This window comes from Phascolarctos cinereus, unplaced genomic scaffold, assembly GCF_003287225.1.
Source record: "Phascolarctos cinereus isolate Bilbo 61053 unplaced genomic scaffold, phaCin_HiC Scaffold_9;HRSCAF=440, whole genome shotgun sequence".
Lineage (NCBI taxonomy): Eukaryota > Metazoa > Chordata > Mammalia > Diprotodontia > Phascolarctidae > Phascolarctos > Phascolarctos cinereus.
This window is the reverse complement of record NW_027556402.1, coordinates 156983954-156998777: the sequence shown is the minus strand read 5'-3', so window position 1 is coordinate 156998777 and position 14824 is coordinate 156983954. Positions and strand designations below refer to the sequence as shown.

Genomic DNA, 14824 nt, shown 5'->3' with positions numbered 1-14824 from the left:
AGTAGAGTATGTTGAAAGTATCCAGATGCAGGTGATCAGCAGTGTCAGACGCAGCAAAGAAGTCAAGAGGGACCAACATTGAGAAAAAGCCATTTGATTTGACATGAGAATACTGGTAACTTTGGAGAATTAAGTAAGAAGAAAGGAAATGGAGGCACCAAGCGAAGATGACTTTCTTAAGAAATTTAGTACCAAAAGCATGCGGAGATCTAGGATGCTAGCCTGCTGAGATGGAATGATCAAGTGAAGGCTTTTTGAGGACAAGAGAGACATTGGCATGTTTATAGGCAGTAGGGAAGGAAGAGACTAAAAATTAGAGAGTGGGGATGATAGAAGTTGTCATCTAGAAAATTACAGAAAGGGCATAGGATCAAGGGTAAATGTTGAGGACTTTAACTTAGAAAGGAACAGTAAGTTAGGACTGAAGGAGAAGATAGCAAAAGGAGACATCTGAATGATATGAGATGAAAAGGAGCTTAGAGGAAACTTTCAGCAAATGGCCTCAATTTTTTTTTATAAAGTGTAAAGAGGGATGATAAAGTTTGTGATATCTACTGCAGTGAATGAGAGCAAATCTATTAGAGAATTGTAAAAGGATTGCTTTGCTGTAGAGAGGGCCCAGTTGATCTGCAGTGGGACATTTAGAGGATAGGGTTGAGAAAGATGAAGTGAAGGAGGCGGCAATTGAGGTTTGTGCTTCAATAGCCAGGAGTTCAGAATAACTAGGATTAGGAGAGTATAAATGCATGGGAGTATGCTAACTCTTTTTTCCCCTTTTTTTATTTTATTTTTTATTTTTAACATATGTTTTTAAAACTTTGGATTACAAATTTTCTCCCTTCCTCCCTCCCCACCCACCCTCATTGAAAAGGCAAGCATCTCCATACAGGTTATAGATGTGTAGTCATGCAAAACACTTCCATAGTAGTCCTGTCGTGAAAAACTAAGTATATGTCCCTTCATCCTATCCTACCCCCCCATTTATTCTATTCTCTCTTTTGACCCTGTCCCTCCTCAGAAGTGTTTGCTTTTGATTATCCCCTTCCCCAATCTGGCCTCCCCTATATCAACCCCCTGATCTCTTGTCCCCTTCCCCCCTTATTTTCCTGTAGGGTAAGATAGATTTCAATACCCCATTGTGTATGTTATTCCCTCCTTAAGCCAAATCCTATAAGAATAAGATTCACTCATTCCCTCTCACCTTCCCCCATTTCCCCTCCACTGTAAAAGCCTTTTCTTGTCTGTTTCATGTGAGATAATTTATTCCATTCTCCTTCTCCCTTTCTCCTTCTCCCAGTATAATTCTCTCTCACCCCTTAATTTTTATTTTCCAGATATCACCCCTTCATCTTCAACTCATCCTGTGCCCTCTATCTGTCTATTTATCGATGCATACATATAATTTTTTCCCCTCCCACTACCCTATCACTGACAAAGGACTCATGAGTTACAAATATCATCTTTCCCTGCAGGAATGTAAACAGTTCAACCTTAATAAGTCTCTTATGATTTCTCTTTTCCTGTTTACCTCTTCCATGTTTCACTTGAGTCTTGTATTTGAAAGTCAAATTTTATATTCCTTAGGAATGCTTGAAAGTCCCCTATTTCATTGAATAATTATACCCTGAAGGATTATACTCAGTTTTGCTGGGTAGATGATTCTTGGTTGTAGTCCTATCTCCTTTGCCCTCTGGAATATCATGGGAGTATGCTAATTCTTGAGGAATGGGGACAGTATTAGTGATTAGAGAGAGGTCCCTTGGGGGGAGAATGTGATTAGACTGTTCAAGGTTTTCCCTTGAGACCTAATGGCAGATAGGTTATGTTGTGTCCTGTGAGGTATGGTGAAGGAGAGTCTTATCAGCAAGAGGTGGCCGTGGGAGTTTTGGATTGGCTGCAGTTATGGCCTCTGGAGCATTGTAGAAGGTTCTGGAACTCAGAGGCCAGAGATTTTTGCAGGGCCTGCTGGGAAGGCCCAGGAACAGAAAGGCCTAGTGGTGGGTGGCCTGCATAAGTATTCTTCATACACTTGGATTTTCTCTGCAGATATTTATATCTAACTTTATAGAGTGATTGTAGATTTCATTAAGGAAGTTCTGTAATGTTCTGGGCCATAACGCATCAGTACATTGTCTTTTTGTCTTTGAATTCACAGTGCCCAGTACAAAATAAATGCTTAATAAATGTTGATTGATTGACTGATCCACAAACAAGAACAGCTGGAAAAGTTCATTACGTATGGGGAATCCCTCTTTGACTCAGACTCTGTGCTCCATAACAGAGACAAACACTTTTGGTGGCAGATATGTCCTTCATTTACTAATGATAAAGAGAAGACTGTCAAGCAAATTTATCTTTTATCTCTATTGTTACCTCATTCAAGGATTCTCATATGATTTTAACATATGAATGGGAAACACCTTGAGTGAGAAGAGCCTTGAAAGTGATATTTTGCTCCACCAATCAATTCTTTAAAAAATAATAAATTTTTTATTGTATAGAAACCATTAGCAAAAGTAATTAAATTTATTTTCTCTCCCACCTACCTCTAACTGGGGGGAAAAAAAGAAAAGAAAAATAAAGCCTTGTAAAAATAGCATGAACAAGCAAATTTCCTCATTGGCCATGTCCAAAAATATATGTCTCATTCTCCATCTCGAGTCAACCATCTCTCTGTCAAGAGGTGAATAGTGTGCTTTTTCCTCAGTTATCTGGAATTATTGGCCACTGAAATGATCTGAATTCTTAAGCTTTTCAAAATTTGTATTTACAATGTTTTTATTATATAGATTGTTGTATTCATTCTCCTCATCTCTGCATTAGTTCATACAATTCTTTCCAGGTATCTGAAGTTTTCCAATTCATCATTTCTTATAGTACAACAGTTATCTATTATAGTCATATGCCATAATTTGTTCAGCCATTCCCCGATCGATAGGCACTTCTGAATTTCTAGTTCTTTCCCACTACAAAAAGAGTTACTATAAATATTTTTGAATATATAGGTCCTTTTTCTCTTTCTTTGATCTCTTTGGAGTAGAAGGCAAGTAATGGTATTGTAGGGTCACAGTTTAGTGACATTTTAGGCACAATTGTAAATTGCTTGCCAGAGTGACTGGACCAATTCATAGCTCCATCAACAATGCATTAATGGGCCAATTTCCCCCTAAGCCCTCCAGCATTTTCTCTTTTGTCAAAGAGAGAAGTTATTACTAATAAGCAATGATTTGTGGAGATCCAGAGTTTGCCCCTTTTTCTAAAGCCCTGATATTAAAAAGTTCAGTCTCTTGAAGGACATTGTGGATAATGAAATTGGACTAATTTTCTTGTTCAAGATCCCACCCAGGTGCAGTAGCCATTGTATTCTGCTCAGGCTTGAGTGGAGCATAAATTCTTTGAAAAGATTGCCTTAACACTGTGGTCTGAGTACAGAGATAGTCTAAAGTGATATGATGTCACTCTCAGCCCCTCATTGTAATATTCATTCTCTTATTAATTGTTAACCAATCAGGGTTGATTTCCACCCTGGGGAACACCTACTGTTTCTGAGGGTATATAAACTGTAAGCCAGCCTGCCATGTTTTCCTTTGGTCTAAGAGAGAGGGCCAAATGACCATCCTTTTATGAACAAATATGCAGGCCTTACTAATAAAATGATTAAATTACCCAGAAATTATGTCTTTCAAATCTTTTTAATCATCATATCATCTTTGCCAATCTGATGGATGTGAAGTGGAACTTCAGAGTTGCTTTAATTTATATTTCTCTAATTATTTGTGATTTGGATCACTTTTTCACATGGTCATTGATAACTTGGATTTCCTCCTCTGAGAATTTTCTATTCATATCTTTGACAATTTATTAATTGGTGAATGGCTCTTATTCTCATAAATTTGAGTCCATTCTTTATATATTTTGAAATTAGACCTTTATTAGAGAAACTCACTACCCTGTTATAACAAATTTGCCCAGAAGAATAAAACATCAAGAATTTCAAGGGAAATAATAATAATAATAAAATGAGAAGGAAGGGGGCCTACCAGCACCAGTTCTCAAACTATGCTACTACTAATTATCAAAAGGATTTGGTATTGTTTAAAAAGTCATAAGGTCAATCACTTGGAACACATTAGGTTCACACAGTATAGAAGCAAATGGATAAGCTTAAAGACTCCACTTACTTGGGTAATGACTAGATATTTGACAAAAATTGCTGGAAAAACAGGAAAGCAGTCTGGCAGAAACTATGTTTAGAACGACATCTCAGGGGCAGCCAGATAGCGCAGTAGATAGAGCACTGGCCCTGAAGTCAGGAGGAGCTGAGTTCAAATCCAGCCTCAGACACATAACACTTACTAGCTGTGTGACCCTGGGCAAGTCACTTAACCCCATTGCCTAGCAAAAAATAAGAAAAAAAAACTAAATAGAACAACATCTCATACCTTATGACAATATAATTTACATTCTTGGCATCAACCTTCAGATTCCCTGGAAGGTTTTTGAGTTCAGCATAACCTGGGTCTCCTGAGTTAAGCACTAAACAAATCTGGTCTTTAAGCAACAGAACTGGTCTCTCAGCCACACAGAGCTAGATAAAATGCAAGCTGGTCATAGAGTATGATCTTTTTGATATATTGCTACTGTAGACTTTTTGCAAATATTTTATTTCATATTTTTGTTTTGATAATAGTTAGAGATATTGGTCTAGAGTTTTCTCTGCCAGTATCTCCTATATCTCACAATTGCTACCAAAGTTCAAATTCCTCAGAGAGACCTTGAGAGTGTCCTTGTATCACTTCTTTTGACCACTGTGTGAGCACCTTTGTGAGTTCTTTATAAAATAGTCTTTTAGGCAAATGTACTTGTGGCATTTGAACAATGTGGCCAGCTCATCAGAGTTGTACTCTCTGCAGATGAGTTTGAATACTTGGTAGTTCAGCTCAAGAAAGGACCTCAGTGTCTAGTGCCTTATCTTGTCAGGTGATTTTCAGAATTTTCCTAAGGCAATTCAGATGGAAGAGGTTCATTTTTCTGGCATGGCATAGGTATACTGTCTAAGCTTCACAGGTATACAACAATGAGGTCAGCAAAATGGCTCTGTAAACCTTCAGTTCACTAGGCAACCATTTAATACCTCTTCTCTCCTACACTTTCCTTTGGGACCTCCCAATGGGCTAGCTTTGGGCAATGAATGTGTCAACCTCATTATCTATGTATACATCCCTGGAAAGTATACTGCCAAGGTAAGTGAACTTATCCACAGCATTCAAGGTTTCTCCATTTGCTATAACCAAGGGTACCACATATGGATGGCATGGTGCTGGCTGGTGGAGAACCTGTGCTTTCTTGGTGTTAATTGTTAAGCCAAGATTAGCACAAGTGGCAGAGAACTGGTCCATACTTTGTTGCATTTAAGCCCCAGAGGTTGCATTGAGTGCACAATTAATCATCTATGAACAAAAAGTCACAAACCAACTCTCCCTCTACTTTAGTCTTGGCTTATAATCTTTTCAAGTTAAATAATTTACCACCAGTGTGGCAGTTGATCTTGATACTATTTTCATCCTTGTTGAAGGCCTCTGACAACACTGCTGAAAACATCATGCTAAAGAGCATGGGAGCAAGCACACAGCCCTGCTTTCTTACACTGGTGACTGGGAAAACATGAGAGCACTGTTCATTATCCAGAACCTGTGCAAGTATGTCATCATGGAACTGGTGTACAATACTGATGAACTTCTCTGATCAACCAAATTTCACCATGATCTTCCACAGGCCTTTGTGACTGACAGCATCAAAGGCCTTGGTTAGATCAATGAACAATGTGTACGGACCTCTGTACTGCTCCTGGCATTTCTGCTGGAGTTGTTGGACAAGAAACACTATGTTGACCACACTGGCTCTTAGGAAGATGACCATCTTCCAGATGAAAGACCAGCTGATTAAGGAGGACTCTGGCAAAAGTCTTGTATGTGGCAGCAAAGAATTGGCATTAAAGAAAATGACCATTGATTGACAAATGGATAATCAAATTATGGTACATGAATATGGAATAATGGAATATACCATAAGAAATGACAAATATGAAGAATTCAGAGAAGCGTGGGAAGATATATTAGTTGATATAAAATGAAGTAAACAGAACCAGGTAAACAACAGCCATAATAACTAAAATAACATAATTGGAAAGAAACAAGCAAATTAGAGTGAATGCTATATAATTATAATGATCAAGAGGCCTCAGAGAATGCTATAAATGCTTTTCAGACATGATAGCTCTGTTGGTTAGTTTCTGTTAACTGCTTCTCCCTCCCTTCTTTATGCTTTAATCTTTGTTACAAAAGATGGTTTGTAGGTGGGTGAAAAGAGAAAGAATACATTTAGAAATAAATATGATATAAAAATAGACATCAATTAAATAATATAATACTTTCTTTTAAAAAGAAATGGTGATTTTGTGTCATTGCCTGTTCCTTTGCCTATTTCCAATTTTTGGTAATAATAGCTTATTTAAACAGTTTGTGTCAGAGCTACTCTAATTTCATGTCATGTCTTTTCATTTTTATACACCTTTCTAACTTGGTGTTGATTTTGATCTTTACTCTAACATGTTGATTTGACCAGTGATTTGAGAATCAGCAATCATCATTTCTTATCTGTTAAGGTATAGTCAGTTTAATTTTGGGATATCACTTAGTACTTGACATGTTCAACACTTCCTGATTCTTCTGATAGAAATTATTCATGATATAAAATCATGTGACTTCTTTTTGTTACAAAAACTAGTTTTAATTTCTTTGATTTTTTAATCCTCAGTCACATTTTCCAACAAACTTTTCATTGTTCTCCCCATGCCTCCCTTTGCATTGATGTCATCTAGATTATACATTGATTTAATTTAGAGGTTCTTTTTTTTTCTTTTTGGTGAGGTAATCAGGGTTAAGTGACTTGCCCAGGGTCACACAGCTAGTGTCAAGTGTCTGAGGCCAGACTCGAACTCAGGTCCTCCTGACTCAGTGCTCTATCCACTGAGCCACCTAGCTGCCCTAATTTAGAGGTTCTTACTGAGTTCTTCATAGAATCTACTGAATTTTTTGCTTCCTACAAAAGATGTTCTTCCATAAGCTACTGTTATCTTAATGACAAATCTATTTGCTAATGCTCATCTTGATCTTTGCAATAATGAATGACCAGAAATGATGGTTTTTGTTATCTCTGAATGCATAATAAAACCAACCCTAACTCATTTCAAGAACAACCTGTGAATCTTATTTCCATTAAGCTTCAACTTCCTTTTGTCTTCTGCTTTCATATGTAGGAAAAATGGCAACACTGATGTGGAATATGTTAATTCCTTAGTTATTAGACAAGTATTTCACATTTCAAATATCAACAGATAAATTTTTGTTTATAGATGATCAAAAAATTGTATACTTAGCATTTTCTGCTGCTTTATACTTCACTCCACCACTGTTATTGAAGAAGGTGGATAAGAAAGAGGAGGAGGAGAAGAGAGCAGCAGATGAATTAGGACCATTTTGTATCTTTTTTTTGTTTCATGGGGTGCCATGGTCAAAGCATAGCTAAACTGGCTCTTATAAAGTAAATTGTCTAACACTAGGAGTGTACTCAAAGCCTTTCTACCATGGTAAAGCATATTATGTTCTACTTTCATAGCTTTCAAACTGTCTACCATATGCCAGGGAGAGGTATCAAATTAGGATTTTTAAAAACAGATTAAAAGAAAAGGAAGAGTGTGAGCAGAAGCAGTGATAGAAACCAACAAACTCTGAAGCGAAAGATGACAGCAGTAATAGGATTAGACTGCCCTTCGTGGAAATTCTTCAGTACAGTTTCAGGTGCTTACAGTGATATGGCAGAGTAATTTATTGGAGAAAGTTCCAGGATATCAGATATACAATAGGGCTCACACCTGCATGCCAAGACTGCATCAGGTAACCTGAACTTAGAAAGGGAAGACACAAGGGGACAAATTGAAAGGTAATCATGGTATATTCCTGAGTAGATGTGAGCTGAGAACTACAAAGAAAGAGGATAGAAGTAAAAAATAATATAAAACCTCTAAAAGTACCACAGGATGAGCAGAGATGGATATGAAACCTCTGGGCTGTGGTGGGAGGAGAAAGATAGAATGGAAAGGACGTGGAACAGTACTACCAAGGCATCTCTGAAACTAGAATACTAGCATAATCCTGATGACCCCACAACCAATTCAGCAAATTCTAGCTCTCCCCAAGTGGCTAACAGATCTCCATGTTGACCACTTCAAGAGTATGCTAAGAAGAAACAGACAAATGATGACCATTCTTTCAATCTACCCACACACTAGGAGATGGTCTCTCACTAAACCTCAAGAAATCTACTGAATAGAAATCTATTTAGTTCAATCAACCCTTACTAAAGAAATTCAGGCTGACTCTAGGGAAATTAAAATATCAAACAAAGCCAACTCTCCCAGAGGGGCAAAGGAATTTGAGTGGTCAAGATAGTCTGATTTGGGTACAGCTACCACAAGAGATAACCAAGTAGGATGAGCTGCCTTTTGCTGTTGTTGTTTGTCCTTTCTCTAAGAGGACCATGACACCAGGGAAGTGATACCATGATATGCAGGTGAATTAGATTTAAGTGAGGGAGGGCTGTGCAAAGTCACCAGCCTCCCTTTCTCCTCTGAAACCATCTGGGTCCCGTGGTAAGACATAGATCAGGATGACTGGAGATGGCCCTGCTGCCTTTTGCAACAACTGTGGACTAAAGAAATACATGTGGGCTGGTTGTACCCAAGAAGGGAATTCGGAACTATTTTGTCCAAAGCTGAATTCTACAAGATTGGCATTGAGAAACAAAAAGAAGGGCAAGAGGAAGTAGGGGCCTCTCTACTCCTGAAGTTCATAAAAGCAGCCCCAACAACCTTCCCTGTCTCTTCCCAGGGAGAATTAAAGAGGCAGAATGTCCCATTGTACTCAGCAGTGGATCTCAAGTGACAGTTATTACTTTCTGAAGAAAAATTGAGACTCTGTGGACTGAGTGAGGTTATGTCTGAATGACTCTAACATTTTCTTGGGAAATAGTGGATGTTAGTAAGTTGGATATCATGACCCTGCTATATCCGGATCATATGTAGAGTGAATTAATTAGGAAAACATAAAAAGATTTCATTGCTTCAATGAGGATCCAGATGAGATTATGTAACATAAATTTGTGGTAGACTCAGCTTTGTTTCATGATTTTCTCCAATTCTGTTCAGCATCAGGTGAACAGGAATAAAGGTGGCAGATGGTGGGAATACTCCAGGTTTGGGGTTTGGCAATATAATTGGTGAAAGGAAGGGAAGCAAAGGACCCAAGTGTAGTGTGTAGCAGGGAGGTGAATTGAATGAACGAGAGATCAAGGTAGGGAAGGGAGGAGAATATAACTAGTTCACAGGAAATAGGGTGGGAAAGAACCAAGGAGTGGAGGGATTGGAGATTATGCTGAAGATAAAGAATACAGTTGGAGGTTATGAGATGGAGGGAAAGATGAAATGGTATAAGATTATAATCAGATAAAAGAGTTCTGGAATTAGTAAATAATGACTACCAGAATCTTAACTGAGTGATAAATTTCAATTGAATAAATCTCAAAGAGGTAAAATTAGTGAGTAAAGCTGGTAAAGGGAGAATCTAGAAGTTGATTGGAGGAAGGAGTATTTTAACTCCAGTGCTATGACCCATGAGGGAATTGTAAATGAAAGAAAAACCAGTGCTGTCAAGGGTATCCAGTAATCCAGTATCAACAGAAGGGAACCAGATCTCAATAAGAGGGAAGATATAGGAAGTGAGAAAAGGATTAAGATGAAAACAAGCTTGCTAATTACAAAGACTGCATTATAGAGACCTCAGTGGAAGGGAACAGGCAGCAGGGGACAAGGAATGGAGAAAGGGGTTTGTACAAAAATAGCAACAGTAAAGAATCAGCAGTATGGGGAGATTATTAGGGGTTTGGAGTATGCTAACAATTGAGAAATGCATCCAGGCTAAAATGGCTAAAGAGAAGTCTGTTGAAGCAAGCAGGTGATTAGATTGGTCAACACTCTCCCTTGGGGTCAATCTCATATCAGGTGGCAGCTAGGTAGCACAATGTATAGACCCCCATTTTTCAAATCAGGAAGACCCAAGTTCAAATCCAGCTGCAGATACTCATTAACTTTGTGACCCTGGGCAAGTCACTTAACCATTGTTTGCCTCAGTTCCCCAATATCTAAATAGAAGTAATAATAGCACCCACCTCCCAATGCTGTGGTGAGGATCAAATGAGTTAATAATTGTAAAACACTTAGCACAGTGCCTAATACATAATAAGCACTGTATAAATATTTATTATTATTGTTGTTGTTGTTGTTATACTATGTCCTGTAAGGCCTAGAAGGCAAAGCAGTCAGTAGCAGATAAAAGTATAGCCTGGAATAGTCAGGTCAGGATACTGGAGGTAGTAGTCCAAAGTGGTATTTTTCTAGAGAGACAGAGAAGAGCCTCAAGCAAAGACAGAGACTGTCTGGGAGTGGGTAGCCTGAATCTGCAACTGATGCCCAGTAACCTGCAAAGACCTTGGAGGAAGTCCTGAGGTTAGAAAGTTGAAGAAGAACTGGCAGAGAACAGTGTCACAAAAACTCAGGGAAGAGAAAGTGTCCAGGAGAGGACGGTCAACATTGTCAAATGCTTCAGAGAAGTCAAAAGAAGGACTGAAAAAAGGCAAAGATGGTGATATCATCTCACTGCTCTCTGTCTCATATCTTCTTGTCATGTTGTCTCAGCCAAGTACAAAGTCTCCCTGGCTGTATAGTTTCTGCTGGACAAGAGGGGATGTCATTGCTTTCTGCTGGCTTTTGAGTGGTTACTGCTTGACAGTGATCCCTTGACTTGGTTGCTGCTGCTTACTGTCAGGCTCAGCTCCACTCAGCACAAAGTTATGGAGAAGCTCTGACTTCCAGGTTGGGACTTCAGATGAGGTTCTCTGTTTATGCTTTTCTCCATAAGACAAAGAGTATTGTTGGAGGAGCTTTAGTTTAATGAGAGAAGGGGACTTAGAGGTTATGTTGTTCATCTCCTTTACTTTACAGTTGAAACAATACAAGCCCTGTGAGGTAGGAAATGGCACAGCCAAAATCTGAACCCAGGTCCTCAACTTTCGAACTCTTTCTACTATACCATGTTGCCTTCCAAATGTAAAGAAGAAAATATCATTGGAGAGTGACATCTCCCTTTCTCCTCTCTCCCCTTAATTTTTATACCTGGAAGTAGGCAATGGTGGAAAGGTGTGAAGTTGCAAATCCTGTGGTGAACTCAAGCTTGGCCCTCTGGTTACACCTTCCTGGCCCTGTCTCAACTGGGGACAGATTCCGTTATGCATGCTAGTGAAGGATGGCCTGTGGCCAAAACATGATAGAAGCAAAAGAACCTCTGAGGCCAGGGTACCTTGGCTTTTAAATGCTAGCTAGGTAATCTCCAGCAGGTTCCCTTTCCTTCAGTGGAGACCCCGGCCCTTTTCCTCTGAGACCACAGCCTCCACTGAGGGTGGGAAGAGAGAGAGGTGCCTATGAAAGCATAAAAAGAAGAGAAAAGCAGCTATTCTGAACCAAATATATAAAGAAGAGGCAAAATTATGCCATTAGAGGTGACATAATTTTGAGGGTGTTGAGTAATCAAATCTCAGGATGTTTGTTTGTAAAAAAGGAAGATACCAAAGTCATGGAAAATATCTGGGACTTATTTTTTAAACCAGAACTGTGTGATTGCATTGGTACAGGAGTCTCCAGATGAGGAAATTTTTTTTTAATTCAAATTTTTTAAATATTAATTTATCTTTAGTTTTCAACATTCACTTCCATTAGATTTTGGGTTCCAAATTTTCTCCCCCTCCTTCCCCTCCCTCTACCCCAAGACAGTGTGCAATCTGATATAGACTCTACATATACATTCATATTAAACATATTTTCATATTAGTCATGTTATGAAGAAGAATTAGAACCAATGGGAGAAACCACAAGAAAGAAGAAACAAAACAAAACAAAACAAGAACAAATAGTAGGCTTCAATCTGCATTCAGACTCCATAGTTCTTTTTCTGGATTTGGATAGCATTTTCTATCATGAGTCTTTTGGAGTTGTTTTAGGTCCTTGCATTGCTAAGAAGAGGTATGTCTACCAAAGTTAGTCACTGCACGATGTTGCTGTTACTGTGTACAATGTTCTCCTCGTTCGGCTCCCTTCACTCAGCATCAGTTCATGTAAATCTTTCTGGTCTTTTCTGAAGTTTACCTGCTCATCATTTCTTATGGAACAATAGTGTTTCATTGCATTCGTATACCACAACTTGTTCAGCCATTCCCCAATTGATGGGCATCCTTTCAATTTCCAATTCTTGGCCACCACAAAAAGAGCTGCTATAAATATTTTTGTACATGTGGGTCCTTGAGGAAATTTTTTTATGTACATCAATACAAATTTTATTTTATTTTATTTTATTTTTTTAGGCAATTGGGGTTAAGTGACTTGCCCAGGGTCACACAGCTAGTAAGTGTCAAGTGTCAAGTGTTTGGTCTGAGACTGTATTCGAACTCAGGTCCTCCTAACTTCAGTGCTCTATCCACTGTGCCACCTAGCTGCCCCTATCAATACAGATTTTAGCTGTAGATCAATGTAGATCAGTACCTACTCTGTAATTTATTTTCTTAGAAAGCCACCTGGGCTATATAGAGGTTAAGTGACTTGCCCAGGGTCATAATGTCAGGATGTACAAAGGCATAGCTAACACTCTGGTCATCTTGACTCCAAGGCCACCTCTCTATCCTTGATACTACTCTACCTCTTTAGACCTTATTATTATCCCCAAAATGGTGACTGAGAGTGCATCAGCACAACCCTACTTTCCAACTAATACAAAATTTTTGTGCAAATGGTTCACACAGGCACTGAGGGTACCTTTGGTAAGGTGTTAGGAGGTAACAACCAGGCTTTCAAAAACGGTACCATCATATACTTGACAGAAAGATGTAGAGTATGCAAGATCCTATTGTGCTGATTGTTTACCTTAAAAAAGCATTTTAGTTCAGTAGAGCAAGAGGTTGCCTTAAAGCCTTTCCTAAAACAACATCTTGCCTGAATAGCTCGAAATTATACAAGAATCCTTGAAAGATAACAACAGAGACAACATCGTTCAATGAACCTCTAAATATTAATACTGAGTGAAACTTAAAATAGAAAGAGATGATCACTAAAAATATTTATCACTATAATAATGGAGATCCAGTGCAGAGTAAAAGCCATAGTGATGTTCCTCTAACTTGGTGAGGTCCTCCACATGCTCCTATTTGTAGATGACATTTTTCTTTAAAAGACAACAACAATGAAACTTTTATTGATGCTATTTTAAAAAATAGCACAGTCATTTCTAGATATACTTCTCCCTGTGACACACACACCAACATTGGGAGGTATATTTCCTCATTTCTTTTCTGAGAGTCAAGATTATCAACATAAGTCCACAACATTTGTGTCATTGTATTGGTTTCATTAAGCTCCCAAACATTGGGAAACCTTATAAAAGAAATTCATAATCACATAATCACGTCTTTCTTGACCTTCGGTCTTAAATCTTCACGTGCCTATTGAACACCTTTACTGGATGTCTCATAGACATCTTAAATTCAACATGTCCAAAACTTAACTCATTATTTTCTATCCTTCATCATATCTTCTCCCTGACCTCTCCCCACAACACTTTCTTCTTTCCAACTTTCTATTACTGTTGAGGTCTCTGCCATTTTCCCGTTCACAAAGGTCTACAACTTGCACATCATCCTTGATTCCTCACTCTCTCTTACCCTACTTATATCCAATCTATTGCCAAATCCTGTTACCTTCATAACATCTTTCATTTACGCTCTCTTCCTTCATTTGATACCACCACCAGCTTAGTGTAAGACTTTATTATTTCGGGCATATGATTTAGAAATAAAGGTTCATATCATAAACAAATGAGGGAAACATGGAATACTTTGCATACATGGTCTATGGATAAGGGAAGAAAGTATGCCAAAGAAGAGATAGAGAACATCAAAGCATGTAAAATGGACAATTTTGATTATGTTAAATTAAAAAGGGCTTATACAAAACCAATGCATCTAAGATTAGAAAGCAGGAAATTTGGAAAATTTTATAGCATATTTCTCTGAAAAAGGCCTCGTTTCTCAAATGTATCTATATCTATCTATCTATCTATCTATCTATCTATCTATCTATATACATACATATATATGTATATGTATATATATATATATATATATATATATATATATGGAGAGAGAGAGAGAGAGAGAGAGAGAGAGAGAGAGAGAGAGAGAGAGAGAGAGAGAGAGAATTGAGTTAAATTTATAAGGATACAAGTCAGTCCCCAATTGATAAATAGTTGAAGAATATGAATAGGCAGTTTGCAGAAGAAGAAATCAAACCTATCCTTAGTCATATGAAAAATATATACTTTTTTCAGTTTTCATTTTTTTGGGTCTGTGTTCTCTTTTGAAATATGTCTAATATGGAAATATGTTTTATATGACTGCATATGTATAATCTATGTCAGTGTTTGTCTTAAGGAAGGGGGAGAGGAGGGAGGGAAGGAACTTGAAACTAAAAAATCATTAAAATGTTAAAATCGCTTTTACATGTAATTGAGAAAAATAAAAATTAAATAAAAATTAAATAAAAATTTTCTTTAAAATAAAGGGAAAAACCTGAAGAAACAGAAAAAAAGACTTTATTATTTCATGCCTG

The 14824-nt window shown here is 37.9% G+C and overlaps 1 protein-coding gene across 1 annotated transcript in view; it reads right to left on the bottom strand.

Moving 5' to 3' along the window:
• Positions 1-5919, bottom strand: part of PDS5A (PDS5 cohesin associated factor A) — a 167383-nt gene extending 161464 nt beyond the window's left edge. The window contains 2 exon segments of the mRNA XM_020993352.1: positions 4443-4588; positions 5761-5919. Of these exon segments, the coding sequence (XP_020849011.1) occupies positions 4443-4588; positions 5761-5919 (305 nt within the window).
• Between the last annotated feature and the right edge of the window lie 8905 nt (positions 5920-14824).